Source organism: Gopherus evgoodei, chromosome 2, assembly GCF_007399415.2.
Source record: "Gopherus evgoodei ecotype Sinaloan lineage chromosome 2, rGopEvg1_v1.p, whole genome shotgun sequence".
In the NCBI taxonomy this organism is placed as follows: Eukaryota; Metazoa; Chordata; order Testudines; family Testudinidae; genus Gopherus; species Gopherus evgoodei.
This window is the reverse complement of record NC_044323.1, coordinates 190,319,307-190,342,134: the sequence shown is the minus strand read 5'-3', so window position 1 is coordinate 190,342,134 and position 22,828 is coordinate 190,319,307. Positions and strand designations below refer to the sequence as shown.

The 22,828-nt window shown below is 38.8% G+C and overlaps 1 protein-coding gene across 3 annotated transcripts in view; it reads left to right on the top strand.

The window, feature by feature from the left end:
* Window positions 1-22,828, top strand: part of ATP9B (ATPase phospholipid transporting 9B (putative)) — a 322,516-nt gene that overhangs the window by 287,958 nt on the left and 11,730 nt on the right. For all 3 annotated transcript variants that reach the window (XM_030552602.1, XM_030552603.1, XM_030552601.1), the window contains exons 17-25: window positions 2,692-2,784; window positions 9,402-9,485; window positions 12,542-12,712; window positions 16,755-16,853; window positions 19,532-19,621; window positions 20,125-20,269; window positions 20,589-20,653; window positions 21,496-21,651; window positions 21,852-21,916. In XM_030552602.1, the coding sequence (XP_030408462.1) occupies window positions 2,692-2,784; window positions 9,402-9,485; window positions 12,542-12,712; window positions 16,755-16,853; window positions 19,532-19,621; window positions 20,125-20,269; window positions 20,589-20,653; window positions 21,496-21,651; window positions 21,852-21,916 (968 nt within the window). The remainder of the gene's footprint in view (window positions 1-2,691; window positions 2,785-9,401; window positions 9,486-12,541; window positions 12,713-16,754; window positions 16,854-19,531; window positions 19,622-20,124; window positions 20,270-20,588; window positions 20,654-21,495; window positions 21,652-21,851; window positions 21,917-22,828) is intronic.

The following is a 22,828-nucleotide window of genomic DNA, read 5'->3' as shown; positions in this document are numbered from 1 at the left end:
TCACAGCCTAAAACTCCAGTTTTAATTTCCCCATTTTACTATTATAGTTCTGTTAACATTCCAAGATTTAAGAGTAATATTCAAGTACCAAATGTACTTTAATATACAGGGGCAAGTTAATGACCAACAGTGCCCGAGACCCAAGGGCCCAGATCCACAAAGGTACTTAGGAGCCTAAGGATATGTCTACACTGCAATTAAAAACCCAGGGCTGACTCAGGCTCCCAGGGTTCAGGCTACGGGATTCTTCAGTTGCCATGTAGACTTCCGGGTTTGGGCTGCAGCCCAAGCTTGGACCCTCCTATCTCACAGGGTCCGAGAACCTGGGCGCCATTCCAGGCCCAGAAGTCTACACTTCAGTTAAACAGGCCGCTTAGCTTGAGCTCCATGAGCCCGAATCATCTGGCACAGGCCAGCCATGTGCCTAATTGCAGTGTAAACATTCCCTAGGTCTGAAGTTTAGAGGCACATGTCCCAGTTTTAGTCTTCACTATAATCCTAATAACTCCTAACTCTGTAGGCGCTTAAGTTTTCAGGGTAAAAAATCTCTAAGCACCTAAGATTTTTACATCTTGGCATGTGCACTGCTGCCCCCCCAGGTATTTATCTCTTTTGTATGCTCCAGAGTGGCCCACAAACCATGGGAAGATAGACATTCACCTGCCTATCTCATGTACAGGATCCAATCAGGTAGGCCTGCTCAGAGGCCGCCTACTAGAGTAGGTCTTATTCAAAATCTGGCCGGTGGTAGTGGTGGTGCCTACCTTATAACTTATAGCCCAGTAGTTAGAGCAATTGCCTGGGATATGGGAGACTCAGTTTCAGTTCCCCTTCTGCCTGAGTGGGGAGAAATGATATGAAAAGGGGACTCCTACTCTTCCGGAGAATGGTCTAACAAGTGAGCTATGGGATATTCTGATGTAGGACTCCCTCAGTCTCTCCTGTTGAAGCTGTTCCATTTTCAGGTGTTGTGGATTGCAGTGTTGTTCCTGTGATTTTCTAGGCACCTGAAAGGTACGCATTGCAACACTCAGCATTGCAATACTTAGGTCCCTTCGTGGATCCTGGCCAAAGTGCTAGAAATAGAGGTTCCTGAGGGAAATGTTGAAACAACCTCAACCACAGCAACCAAAAATACTCCATAGTAATACAAGGAAGAATAAATTGAATTAGGATTATTTTTGTAAAACATAGTTGGAAATACTTTGATAACAAAAGGACTGACCTCAGAAGCTGGCAATTCTGTTGTCTATTTTTGATTTTTAGAACCTAGTTGTAAAATAAAGTGTATTTTTCAAAAATTTTAGCAATGATTTGTGGTCATAAAGTTTAATTGGTAATTATATTACCAGTCACTTATGGGGAAGTGCAGCTGCACAAAAATATCTTTAGACTTTATTAAGAAAGTGATTTATAAATTGTGGAATAACAATTTGAGAGATATTATGTAACTTTTTATTACTGTATCATTGTATCAAATTATTTTTCGTTAAAATACAGTGCAACTCCTTGAAGTATACAATATCTCCAGCTTACCTCTTTCTATTGTCTAACTCTATTGTAAGCACTTCTAGGTGGGAATATAGTCCTCCTTTCCATTTTCAAAGCACCTAGCCAGCATTTTATAGTATACAAATAATAATGTATAATTAGGGCTTCTGGTTTTTCTTTTTTTTTCTTTAGGGCTTCATTTATTTTGAGCGGTTTTTGAGTTTTATTTAGGTGTCCACAATTCAGGGCTTTTTCATAGTATGAATGTTTTATAAATCACACCCCTGTTACTGGGGTCCATGTTACTGTTCCATGCAGATAGGCCTTTAGATACAAATAACCATTTCCAGTGTTTATTGGATAAACACTAGTTTTATTTTTTAATTGGGAGTGTTTTGTCGGTGTTATCAGTTTAAAAACTAAAATCAGCAGCCCTGTTTATGATCTTAATGTGAAGACTTATGTATCTGAGGGAAAGGTGGCAGCCTTAATACAGAAATGTATTTGTGCTGTATACCACAAAAGAGGCAGAACCTAGTAGTTAGAACAGGGTCTAGGAGTTAAGAAATCCAGGCTTTATTTTCAATTCTGCCACTGCGGTACTTTGGGTTTTTTGGGACAAATCATTTAGGCCCACTATTCAAAAATGACCCCTGTAATTTTGCCTTCATTTTTAGAGCAACCAACTTTTAGCTATTTAAGGATTGATTTTAAAAAATGCTAAGCACCTGTATCTTGCATTGACTTAATTTGGAATTGTAAGTGTTCAGCATCTCTGTAAATCAGACCTTAGAGTTGGGCACCCAAAAACTGAACCCTCCCAAAATTATAGATCACTTTTTTAAAATTTGGGACATTGCCTCTCTTCCTCAGTTTCCCTTGATATATAAAATGTGGTGCAGTCAGTTTACTCTATCAGTTTGTGGATTTTAGTTGTGAATATGCCCCAACAGGTGTGCACATTTTTATGGATAAAATTAATTAAATTGAGTAATAAATCTTGCTGACTTTTTTGTAAAGTGCTTTGAGAACTTGTATTAAAGGTGCTATGTATATGTTAAAGGGGTATGGTCACTGCTATTGGCTATTTCAAATTTGTTATACTGTATTAAAGTATAAGCGGATTGCTTTGAAGATACGGTCATTTTGATTAAACAATATGGACAAAATATTTCTTCTACTGTTTTTCTAAAATTGCAGGATGAATCTACTGGAGAAATCACCTTTTATATGAAAGGTGCAGATGTCGCAATGTCCACCATTGTACAGTACAATGACTGGTTAGAAGAAGAGGTAAGAAACAGCATGGGTAGAACTGAGCAGAAAATTAAGTAGAAGAGACTGTGTACTTTATTTTGTCATGGAGATATATTTTATAGCTGAAATTTGCGAAGAACAGAAGGAGAAACCACCATGTCTTCTTTACCACAGATATTGGAATAGGTTCAGAAACAGAAATATTAAATCAAAGCAGTAATGGATTGTGAAATGCAATTAAGTGTCTCATGAATAGGTTTTAAGGAATTGCAATTGTTTTCAAATTTTGTATCACCCAGAAAGGAAAGCAGAGGTGATAGTTTTACTGAACAACACAGCAACCTAAGACTAAGGATATATTTGTCATGCTGAATGTCCCTTACAAAACAAATGTACACGTAAAACCCAAATACTTTTGAGAAGTATTCTGTATATAGCACCTACTAGTCTCTTTACTGTTACAATTGGCTGGGAATCCTGAAATATCTTCATGGATGTAGCCAAAATTAAATAAATTTACTTAACCATGTGTGTAAAACGTAATTTTTATAGTAATATAAGCTCCATATATATTTGCACAAACTACATTTCAAAACTGCTTAAATATTTTCCACTGTGTTGCTATACTAAGCACCAGTAATCATCCTAACCTGACCCTGCCTACAGACGTTATGGTAATACAATGATCACACCATGTATGTTCATAATGGTATTGGCAATATGAATCAATATCTGCTTCAGGGTAGTTTGATTTAATCAGAGACATGAATAAATTAAATTCCCTCAAGACCTAGCAAAATGTCATAAAAATTACTTTTGGCGATAATGATACACAATTAATTGTAAAATACTTCTTTAATTTATTTAACATTGAGGTCAAGTCAATAAGTGTTTTGCACCAGACAGGAAGCATCAGGCTTGTTTTTCGTTAAGACCATTGTTTTATGCTTTTTTTTTTTTTAAAGACTACTTTTAGAGTGTAGTCTTTTGATCGGCAAGAAATGCATTTGCTACAGAGAAGTCATATTTCCTTGACAATCATTGCTTGGCTCTATCACATATGCTTAACCATCTAAAAGATTAGTATAACCAATTCTAAAACTTCAGTCAAAAGGAAGTCTCCTTATTAAAAAGATTAACAGGAGGAATCCAAGTGACCTAACTAACAATAGCATACTATGTTATCCTGTAGGAGAACCAAAGTGAAGGTTTTTTCCTGTTTCAGTCTCTAGCTATTCCAGATAAGTAACTACGGGAACAAATTCATGACTGTTAAAGATGGAGGGGGAAACTATAAGTCTATTTACTGTAGTATATCTTGCTAGAGCAAGATTTTCTGTACAATATATTCTTTAGTACTTTGGTCTATCCAGTTTCACATGTCTCTGCAGTCACAGGTGCCGATTTTCCAAAGTGCCAAGGGGTGCTCGACCCCCAGCTTTACTCCAGGCCCTGCCACACTCCTCCCCTTCCCCAAAAGCCCCACCCCAACTCTTCCTGCCCCTGCACCACTCCCACCCTGCCTCTTCCCGCCCAGTTCTGCCCTCTCTCCTGAGCACTCTGGATCCTTGGGGAGGGAGGGGAAGGCGCTGATCCACGGGTCCCGCCGGCGGGCAGGAAGTGCTGAGAGGGAGAGCAGATGAGGGGCTGCCAGTGAGTGCTCAGCACCCACCATTTTTTCACTGTGAATGCTCCAGTCCTGGAGCACCAGGGAGTAGACGCGCCTATGTCTGCAGTACTCTCAAAGCCTTCAGCTCTTCATATGGCTCAGTAGCAGCAGGTGACTCACTAACATTTGACTCCATCATTGCTATTGGTATCATAGCTGGAACTGCATTTATTTTCATGGAAATTTTAAGTTATTTTACAGATATTTTCAAATTGTGTTTTCAGTTATAAGCGACCTTCGTCTGCCCAGTGTCTAAAGTTATGTGTTTAGCTAATGTTTTTTAAACTGGCACTGCTAAAGTTAGTACACATTACAGTTACATTCTAGAAGGATACTATTATTTGTTTGTACCGCTTTAAATAATGACTGACAAAGCACAATATGGTGATAAAAGTAATAATGATAATTACTCCAGCCAGGAAAGGTTAGGCCTTTTAGAACTCACTACTCAAATAATTAAATTTAAGCATCAGAGGAAAATAAAATTATGAAATGCATAGACCAGTCAAAAAACTAAAATAACAGCACCTTGAAAGAATAAAATTACAGAGAATATATGTGCATTGCAGGAATTACCAAGAAACAACAACAATAATAATAATAATTATAATACAAATATGTGTTGGGGGTGAGTGTGAAAGAGACTCTGTGTGTGTGCATACGTGCGCGCGCGTGCGTGCGTGTAAGAAAGAGACTGTGTACACTTTTGCCCCGTTCGCCCATATTAAAGACCAGCCCTGGTTCCAATGAATCCCATCTAGTGCTTTCCAACTGCAGTTTGGTGACTGACCTAAACCCTCATGAGTTGAATTAAGAGAAGAAAGGAGGAAGTTGGTGACTGGGCTGAGGGAAAAAAAGGCATATACATTTTCAGCTCATACTTACATTCTGGGGGTAAAGCTATAAATTAGTGAAAATTCCATCTGAACCATAATTTTACCTTCCCCTAGATTCTCTCTGTCTGTGTACTATGATCTTCTACCAATAGAGGAGTAAGGAAAATTCATTTTAGTTTCTATCACTTATAACTGTAACAGGATCATTAGCTCCAGAGAAATCCAGCCCTGTTCTTGTGTAAAATAAGGGAGAACACCTCTGTGGTGCTGAGCAAGGTTTTGAGCTAATATTTTTTTTAACCTGAATTTTAATTTTATCATTTTAAAATCTGTGCTGCAATCTCTGTCTAGCTGAGGGGCAATTTTCATGTTTTTTTCTTTACCCTGCTCCAACCATAGTCATCAGCAAGAGGGTAGTCTATCATCGAGGTTTGTCCCCCACCAGGACAGGCAGAGGGAATGCCCCATGAGCTTATGTTCTCTATTTGTGGGCCTCCCATTTGAATCTTAACAGCTGGATGGGTCAGACACTTATCTATGAAGTTTTTCATACAGGCTCTCTTACCACTGGAATTGCATATAGATTGTGTTTGCAGCCATTGTTTTCTCTGCCTGAAAGAGTAAAGAGGCACATGGTAGCACTACATCACAAAAGTAAGGCTTCTGGAGTTCTCCTAGTTGTGGGTCTTTGTGATTTTGGACAACCAGATTCAGATCCCCTATAGTCAGTCTCCTTGGGGCCATTGCAGAAATGGCCTTTAAGGCAGAAGTGTATATATTATTGCTTTGTCCAGTCTATAATAGAAATGCCAAATGATGCAGATTCTGTCGCTAACCTTGAGAGATTATTCCATAGCCCAAGATTAGCCGGGGTGGGTGTGGACAGGTGTCTCAATTGTCCTCCAGTGTCTCTAGTGTTATGTTATGAAGAAAACCTTGTGAAAGTATCCCAGGTGTTATGGATGACAAGTGGTAGTCTTAGTTTGCAGAGGATCTGAAACAAAAGCTCTGAGTTGTAAATTGCCCCATGCATTCCAAAAGGTGCTAACTCAAATGCAAATCATGATACTTTAAAATGTCAATATTGTTAACTATTTCATTTATCAGAGGGGTAACCGTGTTAGTCTGGATCTGTAAAAGCAGCAAAGAATCTTGTGGCACCTTATAGACTAACAGACATTTTGGAGCATGAGCTTTCATGGGTGAATACAGATGCATGTAGTGGAAATTTCCAGGGGCAGGTGTGTGTGTGTGTGTGTGTGTGTGTATATATATATATATATATATATATATATATATATATATATATATATATATATATATATATATATATATATATATATGCAGGCAAGCTAGAGATAATGAGGTTAGTTCAGGGCTAGAACAGGCCTCATCCTCCTTGATTGAACTAACCTCATTATCTCTAGCTTGCCTGCATATATATATATATACACATACACACACACACACACACACACACACACACACACCTGCCCCTGGAAATTTCCACTACATGCATCTGATGAAGTGAGTATTCACCCACAAAAGCTCATGCTCCAAAACGTCTGTTAGTCTATAAGGTGCCACAGGATTCTTTGCAACTATTTCATTGATCATCAAAGAATGTAAGAAAATAGGAAATATATTAAAGATCTACACGATCTACTCTGATTAACTACCCATTTTAGGTAGGTCTTTAGCAACATTTGAGAGTTGAATGAGCCATGACTGGTTTCAGTTTCCTGAAGGGGGACTTAACTATCAAAAGAATGGAAAAAATTAGCCTAAAATACCATGCTGTCAGGAAGATTTTCCTTATATTCAGGCTACATTTAAAAAAAAAATGAATCCTATTAGTTCTAGTTATATCCCTGCATACCACATGAAATAATCTCTCCCTACCTGGTGTTTGCATGCTTCACAACTGTAATTGTCCCCCACCTCCTACCCTTTAATACTGATCTATCCAAGTGTACGTTTTTAGCCCTTTACATTAGCCTATTTTGCTGTCATGCAATTGCAAACTCATTTAATTTGCTGTTCATTTTTACTCCTTAGTCTCTTTCTGAATTACTGCTCATGTTACTCATTACCACTGAATATCTGCATTGTGGACAATTTTTCTCTATTTGTCCATTAGCTTGTATTTTTCACAGATTATTACATTTTATTAAGTTCTGCTGTTTCTAAGATTTCTGGATATATTTGTATTATTTCAGAGTTTTTTCTGTTTTACAACTCTGTTTATTATCTGTTTGCTGTTTATTCCTTAATAAATCATGAATATAAATGTGAAATAGTACTTATTCTAACACAGATTTATGCACAACTCGCTAGGCACCTTTCTCCGGTTCAGTACTTTACCACTTAGATCACAGCCTCTTATCCAGTTTTCTGTGTATACTATAGCATTTTTATCAAAGCTGATTTGAATTATCCTTTCAACTAAGATTTCATGAGCCATACTATCAAATGCTATTCTCAATATGTGGTGCTCCACAGGGATCCAAATTACTTATTTGTCTCAGCTTGGCTAAGGAGAAGGTATGTTTTGAGATAAAGGAGTTTTCAGACTGGGCTAAAACCACTATGCAGTATGCACAAAAGAAACCAGTCTCACTATTTTACTAGTCTGAACTTTAGCTCTCTTAGCATGTAGATGGATGCCTCATGTGCAGTAAAGGGAAGATTAGTGATTCCTTTATCTTTATTTATGACACTGTATACTAGTTGGACATCATTTTACCTAGTGTCCAGACTAATCTAGCAGGAACTAAAAAAATAAATTAGCTGTTATGGAAATCATAGAAATGTTGTAGGGCTGGAAGGGACCTCGAAAGGTCAACAATTCCAGCCTCCCACACTGAGGCAGGGTCAATTATACTTGACAGTTTGTCTAGTCTTTTCTTGAAAACCATTCAGTGACTGGGATTCCACAACCTCCATTAGTAATCTGTTCCAGTACTTAACTCTTTTTATAGTCAGAATTGTTTTTCTATTATCTAACCTAAATGTCTTTGGCTGCAGATTAAACCAATTACTCCTTGTCCTACCATTGATAGATATGTATAACAGTTGATCACAATCCTCTTTATAATAGCCCTTAATATATTTGATGATTATCATCAAGCTCCTCCTCCATCTTCTCTTAGTTTTTACCTTTCCTCATAGATCAAATTTTCTAAACTTTTTATCATTTTTGTTGCGTTCTCTGGACACTCTCCAATTTGTTTACATCTTACTTAAAGTGTGGTGCAAAAAAACTGAACACAGTACTCCAACTGAGGCCTCACCAATGCCAAATAGATTTGAATAAGTACTTCCTGTTAATGTACCCCACAATGATATTAACCTTTTTTGCAACTGCATCACATTGTTGGCTCAGTTTATAATCCACTATAATCCCCAGATCCTTTTCAGCAATACTACTGCCTCGCCAGTTATTCCCTAATTTTGTATTTGTGCTTTTGCTTTTTCCTTCCTAAGTATAGTTCTTTGCACTTGCCTTTATTGATTTTCATTTTGTTAATTTCAGACCACTTCTCCAACTAATCAAGGTGCTTTTTGAATTCTAATCCTGTCCTCCAAAGTGCTTGCAACCCTTTCCAGCTTGGTGTCATCCACAAATTTTATAATCATATTCTCCACTCCATTATCAAAGTCATTAATGAAAATTATGAATAGTATCTGACCCATGACAAAACCCCTCTATCTAACTCTTAGATATACCTTCCCATTTTGGCAGCGACTGATAACTATTCTTCGAGTATATTTTTCAACCAGTTGTGCATCCTCCTTATAGTAATTTCATCTAGACTACATTTTCCTAACTAGTTTGAGTGTGCCATGTTGGACTGTTTCAGAAGGCTTACTAAAATCAAGATATATCATGTCCACTGCTTCTCCTGATCCCTTAGGCCAGCAACCGAAGGCTAGTTTGGCATGATTTTTTTTTCCTTGACAAATCCATGTGGCTATTACTTATCACCCTATTATCCTCTAGGAGCTTACAAACTGATTGTTTAATGATTGATTCAAATATATTTCCAAGTATTGAAGTGATGCTGGTTAGTCTGTAATTCCTGTCTGTAGTATAGAACAGCATGCTATTTTACCTACATTATTCTTTTATACTTTTGTCTATTCAGTGTGGCAACATGGCACGAGAAGGATTGCGCACTCTTGTGGTTGCCAAGAAGTCATTAACAGAAGAGCAGCACCAAGATTTTGAGGTATGAAAATAGAGAGGAATCTGTATTCTGGGCATAGCCCTTGTGCTCAGATAATGCAAAGCACTTTATAAGGAATACTACTATTTGTATTCTATTAAGTTGACGTGATCAAATTTTGATTTAAAATATTGGTAATAACTGATGTGTTTAAACAGAAATGTTGTGATTTTTGACATTCCTTAGTAACTATTCCAACATCTTTCACAGGATATTGTTTAGTTTTGTTTATTATACCATTGGATTATTGCTATACAGCATCAGAGGTCCTAATTTAAATTAATTTTAGAGTCTCAGTATAGCACAGAAATCTACTAGTTCTGAAAGACAAGGACAATCACTACTTAAGTGTCTTGAGGCCTGCTATTTATAAAGTCTTCTCATGATTCACTTTAAGGGTCATGCAAAGAAACTTGCACTGATACACTGACATAAAGGCCTGGTCTACACTACGGGGTTAGGTCAAATTTAGCCACGTTAGGTTGATGTAAAAATGACTGCGTCCATGCAACCAACCTCGTTCTGTCAACCTAAAGGCTCTTAAAATTGACTTCTGTACTCCTCCCTGGCGAGGGGAGTAGCGCTAAAATCAACTTTGCTGGGTTGAATTTGAGGTAGTGCTGATGCAAATCAATGGTATTGGCCTTCAGGAGCTATCCCAGAATGCTCCATTGTGACTGCTCGGGACAGCACTTTGAACTCTGGTGCACTAACCAGTGACACAGGAAAACCCCTGGGAACTTTTGAATTTCATTTCCTGTTTGGTCAGCTTGACAAACTCAGCAGCACAGGTGGCCATGCAGTCCCCCCAGAATTGTAGAGTGTACAATGTTTCTACGCTCCCCCTATCATCTCCGTCCCTGAGGTTATCGCAGATTAGAAGGTGAAAAAACACACTCGTGATGACATGTTTTCCAAGCTCATGCAGTCCTCCCGCACTGATAGGGCACAGATTAATGCATGGAGGCATTCAGTGGCAGAGGCCAGGAAAGAATCAAGTGAGCACGAAGAGCGGAGGCAGGACGTGATGCTGAGGCTAATGGGGGAGCAAACGGGCATGATGAAGCATCTGTTGGAGCTGCAGGAAAGCTAACAAAAGCACAGACCTCTGCTGCATCCACTGTATAATCACCTCCTCTCCTCCCTGTGTTCCATAACCTCCTTACCCAGACGCCCAAGAATGTGGGTGTGGGAGGCTCCAGGCACCCAGCCACTCCACTCCAGAGGATGGCCCAAGCAACAGAAGGCTGTCAGTCAAACAGTTTAATTTTTAGTGTGGCTGCAATAACAATGTGGCCTCGTCCTTGCCTCCTCCCCCACCCCACCCGAGCTACCTGGTACATTATCTCTCTCTTTTTTTTTTTTAATTAATAAAGAAAGAATGCATGGTTTCAAAACAATAGTTACTTTATTTCAAAGGTTGTTGGCTTACAGGGACTTAAAATCAACAAAGGGGGATGGGTTTGCATCAAGGAGAAATACACACAACTGTCACACCAACGCCTGGCCTGTCATGAAAATGGTTTTCAAGCCTCTCTGATGCGCAGCGCGCCTTTCTGTGCTCTTCTAATCACCCTGGTGTCTGGCTACTCAAAATCGGATGCCAGGCAATTTGCCTCAACCTCCCACCCCGCCATAAATATCTCCCTCTTACTCTCACAGATATTATGGAGCACACAGCAAGCAGCAATAACAATGGAATGTTGGTTGTGCTGAGGTCTGACCAACAGCTCCATCGAGCTTTTAAACATCCAAAAGCACATTCTACCACCATTCTGCACTTGCTCAGCCTGTAGTTGAACTGCTCCTTACTACTGTCCAGGCTTCATGAACAGATCTCCCAAGCAGGAGAGCAGAGTTGCAGCGGAAGCAGTGGACGAGGATGGCTAGCAGTCTTACTACATCGTCTGCTGCCAGCTGCTCCCAGGAAGACCAGAACAGATCCCCCAAGCTCATCGCTGGAGAGCAGGAGAGCAGAGTTACAGTGGAGCCATGCATCATGCCTTGGAGGTTGCTAGTAGCCCTGTAGGGAAGATGTTCCCAGAAGCCCGGCCAAACTCCATTTCCGATGAGGACAGTTAGCAGTCCTACTGCACTGTCTGCTGCAAAGACAAGGAGCTGCTGCTGTGTAGCAATGCCAGCTGCTGCAGGCGCTTCTGTGTCGAATTGCTTGGAGGTCCAGGTAGGGCAAGGTACTTCGGCCAAGGGAAAAGTGCAAGAGCCCTGGAGCTGTTCCATGTGTCAACCACAGAAGTGCTATGGGGTGTTACTGTGCTGACTAGACTGGAATGTACGGCTGCAAGACTTCTTCACCAGCGACAAAGGACAGGAATATGATGCACCTAAAATCTAAAAAGTCCTGCACATTTCCCAGAGTTACTACCCTTGATAACAGAATGTCAGTGATTGCATTGGCTACTTGGATCACAGCAGTCCCCACGGTAGACTTGCCCACAACAGCAGCAGTGACAGTGAGCTGAGCGAGCTCCATTCTTGCCATGGTATGGCATCTGCATGGGTAACCCAGGAAAAAAGGCGCAAAACGATTGTCTACTGTTGCTTTCATGGAGGGAGAGGCGACTGACGACATGTACCCAAAATTACCTGCGACAATGTTTTTGCCCCATCTGGCATTGGGAGCTTAACCCAGAATTCCATTGGGCAGCAGAGACTGCGGGAACTGTGGGAAAGCTACCCACAGTGCACCGCTCTGTAAGTCGATGTTAGCCACAGTAGTGAAGACGAACTCCGCCGGCTTAATGCACAATCCACTGTATACATATGCAATCGACTGTATAAAATTGATTTCTAAAAATCGACTTCTATAAAATCGACCTAATTTTGTAGTGTAGACATACCCAAAATGTGTTGATTAAACAGTGGATTTTATTTTTCATAATTGTTAGTTCTTGAATTTAAGATATTTAGATAAATTTAAACATGTTACATCATGTCATTCTCAACAAATACTGACAAACTGAAGTTTTATTTTCTCTTTACAAGTCGTAGCAAGCACTCTCTAAAATAAGGGTTTTGGGGTTTTGTGTTTGTGCGAACAGAATCGCTATAACCAAGCAAAGTTAAGCATACATGATAGAGCCCTCAAGGTGGCTGCTGTTGTGGAGAGTTTGGAGAGAGAAATGGAATTGCTGTGCCTCACTGGAGTAGAGGATCAACTACAAGCTGATGTTAGACCAACTCTGGAGATGCTAAGAAATGCTGGAATAAAGGTACTAAATGCATACTACCAAATGGCAGTTAACATGATGTTCTAATTGTGTATTTTTTCAAAACTGATCTATTTAGTATTGTATTTATTTATTTAGATTTATACAGAATAAAAAAGGGCACCTATCCAAGGCTCAGGTGTCCCTGGCTTAAACTACAAAAACAGATATCAATGAACAGCAAGCAGAACACACACACTCCCTTTCTCTCCACAAATTTGATTCCCTTAAGCATCCACCTCTTCAGCTTGTGCAAAGAGGAATTTATCTAATACTATTTTGTCGTTGATGCTTATCAGTCTTTACAATGAAACTGTCCTGTTTGGAATGTGCTACTAAGAGTTAGTGATCTTACTTAGGTGTGCACATCATAAAACCACTGTCAGAATTGGCACTTATTTGTATTCATATGAAGTCTCAGCAAAGAGACAACAGACAAATAGGCCTGGAGAGGGAACTGTCCACGTCCCTAAAGGTAGTTCCTTCAGGTTAGGTTTAAGGGACATTGCAGAAGTTTTGCTGTGCCTGTTTTGTTAGACAGAGAATGTTACAGAACGATCAATCTGGCAAGTTTGAAAAGGACTCCGTTTACTTGAGAGAGAAAGTTTAATCTCAAAACCAAACAGGTTTCTAAAAAAAAAATAAAACTTTTTTAGGTTATATATTGTGACAAGGCACCTCCTTTGTCTCGCCGGGCTTAGCACTTTCCCTTCTGGCCCGGAGTAAATCAGTCCTACTGTGGACAGTGTTTTGTCTTCCCATTGTGTGTTTACCTTGAAAATTATTGATAAATAGGCCTTGGAGCAGGCCCAAGGAGTGCTTCTCCACCAAACAGATGAAACCAATTCACAAACACAAAATAGGGGAGTATAGTTTTTTCCTGACCTTCTCTGAGGAATGCGGAGATTTGTTCTATTATTGGCCATAGGTTGCCAGTCCTTCCCCTAAACAGCCATTCAGTTTAGTTCCCCTGTGAAGACGAACGCAGCCTCTCATCCTGGAGAAACTGATCTCATTGCTGCCACTAGCCCTGCAGTACCTTGTCTCTCCTGCCTCTGTCACTAGAGGAGGGGTTTTTAAAGATCTCTGACAGCCCATATTTGGACTCAGGTGTCCGTAGTTGCTCTGAGGTAACCCCTTCTCATAAGGAAAAGGGTCTTTATCTGAAGCTAACATACCTGTTTTCCACTACACTCTTGCAGCTGTCCATCCTGACTTTGTCATAATATCTCTTATTGACAAAGAGTACCAAGAAATTTTGTACAGAAAGAAATATGTAGAGTCAGCCTTGGTTAAACTGAATCAGATGCATTGTCAGTTTTATTTTTGTTTGTTTAAAAAAAAAAAACCTCAGATGAATTAATAATACATGTCTGCAGTAACCTTAGTTAACATTGCAGTGACCTGCATGCTGAGGAACAGATGTATAGGGATAATGAGTTCTGATTATAGTTTTTCTCCTTTGTATTACTACTACTTTTTCTCATCTCAAGTCATTTTTGCAGACCGGGGGAGCAGTACAATGTCACCATTCATTCCTGTCCATGGCGTGTTCCTCCGTTAAGCCCGGTCATGTCCCTGCGTACAGTGTCCCACCATCTAGTAGCTGGTCAGCCTCTACATTGGACTGACCTTAGTTGTGTTTGCATTATTTTCTTTGGTAGCTGATCATCTATTTGTGTTCTACAGAGTCCCCACCATCATAATCTTTTCGATTGCAGCCAATCCTGTATCCTGATTTTACCTCCTACTGGCCTCACTTTTTTGTCTTAAAATCATTATGCTTTACATGTTCATCTTCTGGAGAACTCTCATCTCTGTCTCCAGCCTTCTGGGAGGGAGCAGGAGGGGAGCCTCCCAGCCTGGGTCAACAGACTTGGTCTAGCGGGGCTCATGCTAGCACTTTGAAAATAGCACTTTGAAGTTGCAGTTCAGGCTGAAGTTTGGGCTCTGAAGCCTAAGGAAGAGGGTAGGCTTCAAAATCCAACCTCCATCCTGAGCCGTAACTTCAAAGTGCTGTCTATACAGCCATTTTTAGAGTGCTAGCAGAAGTATGTGGACTGGAAGGCTTGCTTGTACTCATTCTAAAATACTATGTAGACATACCCCTGGTGTCTGCTTCCAGTCTATAGAGTAATACTGTTAGTATGCTGGTTTAATACATTTTCATTTTGGTACCAAATGCAAAGTTTATAAGTTCATAAACTTCTATGCCACATTGTTGCTAAAGCACATCTTTTAACCTTGGCATCATCAGCACTCGTCAAGCTTCCTAACCACATGTAAGATTTTACTTGTTCTGTGCGGTCACCGCTGTTGTATTTCTGCACTTTTTCTATTGTCCCTTTTCCAAGATGCAACCACTTCATCATCTTGACATTTATTGTAAGTCCAAGTTGGCTACGCCAATTTTTTCAAAGTAGCAAAGAGTGTCATCATTCATTCAAACATGCCTGCCAGTTGTACAGTGTCATCTGCGTAAGCTAAGGAGCTTAATTCTTAGTCATCCACTGTCAAGCCCTCCAACTCATGTAACAGTCTTAATGTCCAGTTTAAAAACATGATGAAAAGTAACAGAAATCACATACCTTGTTTTACATCAGACTTCAACTTGAACCAGTTGCTCAATTTTCTGTCTGCTCTTACAGCACTACAGGAATCTTCATACATAACTTCTATTATTGCTATTCTATCCTATCTGGAATTCCATATGATTTTAGTACTTTCCATAATGCTTCTCTCCAAACCAAATCAAATGTCTTTGTGAAGTCAATGACCACAGCAAACATCTTTAATCCACATTCTCACTTTTTTCCATCAGATGTTGGAATGTGGCCTGAAGGAAGAGCAGCACCTCCTGGAGGCAGGCCAGACTTATAGACACCGATGGCCAGATAGCTTGGAGCAGTAGCAGGACAGGGCCTAAGGTGTGAGCAGGGCACCATGTCACTACACAAATCCAACATGTCCTAGTAGGGGACATCTCTTCCCCTCCATACCCATGAGGGGACAACAAGCCACAGTAGTCTCTCCTTCACACCAGAGACTTCCTTCCTTTCCCTAGGTGCCAGAAATAAAACAATGGACAGTCTTTACTCTCTGCTGATTGTTTGTTTCAGTCTCCTCCCTCCTTTCTGCATCACAGTCTCTCTGACCCCCTCACTGTGCCAACTTTTCCTCCTTCGTCTCTACATCTTCCCTTCTCTCCTTTCCCCTTAATGGTTAGGGGGATGGTTTAGATTTTAAGGATAACTGACAGTGGCTAAGTAGAGAAGCAGTGGGAGATAGACTGTAAACATAAACAAAAGAAAACCAACAAAATACATGCCAGTCCTAAACCTTTCCATTTAACTTGTCCTTTCCCTGACTTTTTAACTTTGGCCTTTAAAACTGTAAGCTCCTTGAGTCAAGAACTGTGTCTTCCCATATAACTGTATAGTGCCCAGTGTGTTTTGGATGAAATCCTCATGCTGGTTCCAGCCCCTTTAGACAAAGAGGACTGGAACAGCTTACATCTGGAGGAGAGGGAGCAGTCTTCCTGCTCAGGAATTGTGTGTGTGGATGACAGACATACGGCTACCTTCCAAGCCTCCTTGCAAAGCCCAATAGAAGGGGGAAGGGCAGGAGGGGTGTGTTGAGGGCAGGGCCACGGTATGCTGTGTGCCAGAGATTCTAAGTGATGCTCTAGCCCATAGGGCAGCCCCAAGAGACTGTTGTAATTTAGGTCACAGGAGCCTCTTCAGTTCTTGGAACAGCCCAGGATTGGGAGGATGCAAAAGTAGTTTAAATCCTCCATAACCCATCCACCTCCTTTTCCCCTGATCTGCAAAATCTGTGCTGTGCCTAAAAGAGGCAGCATGTAATCTCACCATTTGTGTGCAATTATAGTAAAAATTAGCCTATTCATTTCTTTGGTTTAAAGATGTGCAACCAATGCATCCTTCCTGCTTGTCAGGTTCAGCAAAGTAGTAGGAGAAGATATGAAGATGATACAAATATAATTCAGCTTTTGAGAACAGATCTTAACTCTTAAATTCTTTTGCAGATATGGATGTTAACAGGAGATAAACTGGAGACAGCTACTTGTATTGCAAAAAGTTCCCACTTAGTATCTAGAACTCAAGATATTCATATTTTCAGACCTGTAAGTATAGTTCCAGATAATCTTTTAAGATTGGCCTCATCAAATAAGTGTTAGATATTGCTTAATAAGTGGCCAGCTGTTAATCATTAATTTGATATTCGTGGTAATAGGATTAATTATAAGGAGTTGATTTGCTATTATTGTGGTGACTATTTAAAGACTGAAGATTATAAAGCATTAAATATGAACTTATTGATACTTCTTCCAGATGTTTCATAAAGGACTTGTCCTAATCCACCAGTTTTACTAGTATAACTCCTTTGACTTCCACTGAATTACTCCTGAATTACACTGATGTGAGAGTCCAAACACGTTACTTCTGCAGAACAAGGGTTCAGATCAAAAGCAGAACACAAGAATTGTTAATCTTAGTCTTCAATTAAATACTTGTATTTTCCCATTTGTCTCTTCAAGAAAATTAATAGAAATGCAAACTGAATATCTGTATTTGTATACATTTTGTTATATTGTAATAACATCAGCTATATTGAATTCAAACAAAAATAAGGATCCCCTAGGCCTTGATGGATGATATGTGATCAGACATAATGTCTGTCTGTTCTAAATGAACCACTTGCACCTACAGAAATAATTATTTCAATATAATTTACATGTAAATTTAGTTTCTTCTGAAGCATCAGAATGGCAAATTAGGCCCTGCAGACTCCTATTTGCAATTAAATTATTAATGCTTCTGATAAAACTTCAGATCAATTTTTGTTGACCTTTGCATGTTGTAACACTACAAATTAAGTCTTCCTGAACAAAATCTATTTAGTTTGAGTTAGATTTTTATTTTCATTACCTAGATTAGTAATAAGAGATCAACTTGGAACTGTTAATTTAAAACTTCGTGTATTCTAAATTATTTAGAAAATGCATTTATATAGAATTCTATCTTGTCTATGCCTGCATTTTACAACCAATTGTAAGAAAAAAATGTTTTAGCATGTTACAGTACTTAAATCTGATTGACAATTGAAATAAATATTAAATTGAATATGATCTGTTTTGGGGGAACCTGAAAAATCACAAAAATATGGTATGTCCATGGCTTATTTTATATTACATGTGCAGTAAAGAAATAATTAATAGAAGTCACTGTACTAGATTGGTAGTCATTATTAAAATATCTTCTCTGATATTCCAAATATTAATTAACAATGAAAGTTTGCCACTTAAACTCTATTTAAAAAAAAGTTAGATTTTTGGGCGGTTGTGAATGCTTCTTTTAATTTATTCTTAAGGCTTTTAGATGTTGTTTGTTTCTCTGGTGAAACAAATGGATATCTCGCAGACATAAAAACTTCCTTTTTCTTTGTTAGCTGACAGGTGGCACTATAGAGAGATAGAGTTATGCTGAGTAGTGATTTCTGAGTGAAGACATCTCTCAAATCCTGCTATGCTAGACACAGTAGTGGGCTCCAGTTCCTGCTGATAGACAGAACAGGAGCTGGTTTCTCCTCCCTCTTCAACCTCCCCCAACACACATTTAATTTAGAAGGAAAGGAGAGAGAATTCCATATTTGTTATTTTTGGAGCATTTTGTTGTTGAGTTGGATCATAATGCCCCTGCAGATCTTTGTGTGCAGTTAATCCAACACACGGAGTTGTGTGCTAACAGGAGCCAGACCTGGAGTTCCTACTAGTGGAGACGGACAGGTTCAAGACATGCAGCCTTTGATTCTGTCTGTGGTAGGCCAAGAATAGTGTTATCCCAAATCAGTTTAAAAACCTGTTCACGCTCACCCATTTTAAATTTGTCAGTGTTGACAGGACCCAAATCACATGTGAAAGCAATTTAGAAATTTTGTTCTAGACTAACAACTTTATCTTGTATATGATAGTTCAGAAAAAGTCTAATTGAAAATCAACATGTTGTATTCAAAATTATATTAGTACACTTTCATCTGGTTATATTGTAAATTTTTCAAGTTCTATATTTTTATTTGGTCCTTACAAAATTATATTGTGTTCACTTTGAACCCATATTGCATTTCACAAATTTGATTCCATACTATAATCCATTGTGAGTAAAAATACTGTATAATGATAATCTCTGACCCCCAGGAGGTTCGTTATGATTAGTGTGTGTTATATGACTCCATGGTACTTATTCATACCCAAACTAGTCTTCATATTGCCTGATTAGGAAAACATTTTCAGCTGCAAGTTCCAAAAAGGACTAATACCAGTAATTGTATTCTTATGCCTCTTCAGCTATTTAGGGCTTTTCTTTTCCTCACCCAGACTAATGGAATCACTAATGTGGCCACATCACATTGCTCCAGATACATCTTATTCATTATTAAGCAATGTCATTTTTCTGAGTTAGAGGGTTCATCTAGAGTTACCAAACCTGAATGACTCAATCCCACATAAAGTTCTTACAAGATTTTATATACATGGTTTTGCAGCCTGATGCACTTTGGTGAGGCACTGAATGTGCTACCTGCACAGATTTGCTTCCTGTTTGAAGATTGCTTTCACATCTCAGTTCTTTCAGACAAGATGGGAAAGACACATGCAGAGCTACTTCCTGGGTGTTACACACGCTGGGGTACAACACTTTGAATAACTAGTGCTTTCTGGTTTGGGTTTCTCTGGTTTCTGGTATTTCAGTTCAAACTTGTTTAACAATTAAATCTTTTAATTTTGAGTGTGTATTTTTATTGAAGGTAATTAGTCGAGGAGAAGCTCACTTAGAACTTAATGCTTTTAGAAGGAAGTATGACTGTGCCTTGGTAATATCTGGGGACTCTCTAGAGGTAAGACCTGGGCTTCTATCAAAAGTAATTTACTTGCACTAATGTATATAAAAAGGAAAGTGTTGTTCATATCCTCATTTATTAAAAAAAAAAAGTTCTTTTCTCCCTGTGCTTTAAAGCATCTCAGGGTTGCCAGTGCCATAAATCAAGAATACCTTTACTAGACAGCCAAATTGTATTAGTTCTTTGGTTGCTTAAGACAGATTTAGGTTAATGAAAGGTATATGCAATATGATTTGGTAGTGTGACTATTTGAAATTTTGTCTCTTCTTTTGGAACCAATGAAACAGCTATAAGAGTGCTAGTTTACAGGAAAAAGCCAAGGCCCAGAGAATGCAAGTAAAATTGTTTTGTTGATATCACTCAAGCAGAACTCTATAGCAGAAGGAGGGATTTCCTTTTCCGTCAAAGTGTTTTCTATTTGTGAAAAGAGCCTGTACTGTGGTGCCTTTCATGATTAAGAACAGAACTTCAAATAGGATAAAATATGTTCCTTTCCATAGGTTTGTCTGAAGTACTATGAGCATGAATTTGTAGAGTTGGCATGCCAGTGCCCTGCTGTAGTTTGTTGCCGATGTTCACCCACCCAGAAAGCTCATATTGTGAAATTGTTACAACACCACACTGGAAAACGTACTTGTGCAATAGGTGAGTGCCAGAGCTAGTTTTATTCATAGTCACACAAATTTGATAAAATTGCTTAGTAGGTGGCAACAGTGAAGCCAAATGGTTACAGATCAACATTTCAAGACATTTCACTTCCAAATATTACAATTTCTTTACAGTAAAAGATGATCCATTGAGAGAAGGTTTTTTAAAATGTATAAGCAAAAATATCTTGAAGTTGCATTAGTTTTAACGTACACACGAATTCCAAGAATTTAATAATACACACTACATAACTAAAAAGGAGATCTAAAGAGAGGAAAAAAGTATGAATAACTGCATAGTGCCATGGCATTTCCAGGTGATGGAGGAAATGATGTCAGCATGATCCAAGCAGCAGACTGTGGAATTGGAATTGAAGGCAAGGTAATCTTATCTAATTTCATGTAAATTATCCTACATGTCATTTCAACAATTTTGTACTAGCAGCTTTCTTTTTAAATTGTAATTAATTATGCAGCAGCCTTATAGTGAAGACGTTGGTACAGTTCGCACTTTTCAGTACAATATAAATAGGGTTTAGATGTTTTTTAAAAGTCATAAAATCTATGTATTAACATTTTCTCAGCTTTAGTCTTTTTTTTTTGCCTTATATATAGAAACAATCAAGAAAAACACAATCCCTGTAGGTTATTTTGTATGAAATACGTATGTTGCACTGAAAGAGACGGGCTTGGGTGATAGTACTTATTTGTAGCAGTCGTCACAGACAGTTCAGTATACTCAGTATACATCAGTTTGCACTTTACATTGAATACGTTGCAGTGTTGATAAAACTCTGTTATTAAGGGTATGATTCTGTCACAGATTCAATGACTTTCCGGAACCTCCATGACTTTCTCGGTGGCAGGACTGGAGCAGCTGTCAGCACCGAAGCAGTGGCCCCAGGGCTGAAGGAGAGGGGGGTGGGAGGGTTAAATCAGCCCTTGCTGCAGGAGCAGCAGCCAGTCCCGGGGCCACCGGAGTAGCAGACTACAGCCAGCTCTGCAACCTGTCCTTGACTTCTACTAAAAATACCGATGCCAGAATCTTAATCTTATCTATTATGAAACAGGAGTGAATTTTGCAGTTACAAATTGTTGCTTATTCGAATTTTGAAATCTGAACATTTTGTTTATTATTAATCTCTTAAGACACTGTGCTTTCCAATATCCTTTTCTGCATAAAATGTAAGATTTTAAAAATGTTGTATTTTGTTTTTGCTTTAGGAGGGAAAACAAGCTTCCCTGGCAGCTGACTTTTCTATCACACAATTTAAACACATAGGCAGGCTGCTGATGGTTCATGGTCGAAACAGTTACAAAAGATCAGCAGCACTTGGTCAATTTGTCATGCACAGGGGCCTTATTATTTCAACTATGCAGGTATTTAAACTTTTATGTTTGTATAATACCTACAAAATGTCATTGCATTTAAAAATATTTATTGTGAAAGTTTTAAAATTAATAATTTAATTTGATTTATTGTAGTGCACTGCACTGCATGGAGAGGGATAGTTTGTTTTTTTTTTTAAAAAAGGTAATTGACTAATACATAGTTTTAAAATGCGTGTTCTTTTTTCAAGGCTGTATTTTCTTCAGTCTTCTATTTTGCTTCTATCCCTTTGTACCAGGGATTCCTAATGGTAGGGTAAGTTAAAATCAGTAGTTACAATACCAGGTAACGTTTATTTCAGAATAATTTTATTTTTTTAAAGAAAATATTGGTTTCTACCCCATTCCTCATGCATTTGTGATTGATGAACTAACAGGTGCTGGTATGAGCAAATCAGCATCCGTGTAGCAGAGATTCACAAAGCAGCCCAACCTCCTTTACCACTCCTCAGTTCTGAACCTCTCAAAAGCAGCCCAAGATACCAAGCATCCCATTGGCATGGCCTTGTAGAAATAAAGCTAATCCTCTAAGAAAAAAATCCCAAATACTGAGGTGTATGGGTAAAAGGCAAAAAGCTATGTCGATGCTGAAATGCAACATCAACTTAGCAAAGCCCATGATCCAAATGCCTGCATTATGGCAACTGCAAAAGCAAGTGAAGTGAGCATATCCTGCTTAGTGAAGCAGTTCAATTTTAACTGAACGTAACATATTTTATTCATGAGTATGGACCTTTATCCATTATCAGTTCCCAGTTCCACCCCTTTTCCACCCTAAAATGTCTTTCCTTTCTGAGGCTGAAATGTATGTACTCTGTTCTGCTACACATGTTTGAAATAGCCATGGTTGCAAGCATAGGTGGGGTGAAAACACTGTGCCTTGTTAACAGCCCAGCATCATTGTCTTATAATATTTTTTGCTTATGGAGCATCCAAAGACTTCAAAACTATTTACACGTATTAAGGAATTTTGGCCCTGGCTTTGAATCTGCATAGCAATCAAGAAGCCATTATCCTTATGAGAATATAGTTTGGGGTGAAAGAGATCATGTGCTCAAGTCACAGCTCAAAGTCAGGCATGACTGGATCCTGTGCAGTTGTAAGGCAGGACTCCTCAAAGTGTGGCTGAAACAAGTCCTTTTAAGTCGCATATGACATGATGATGTGT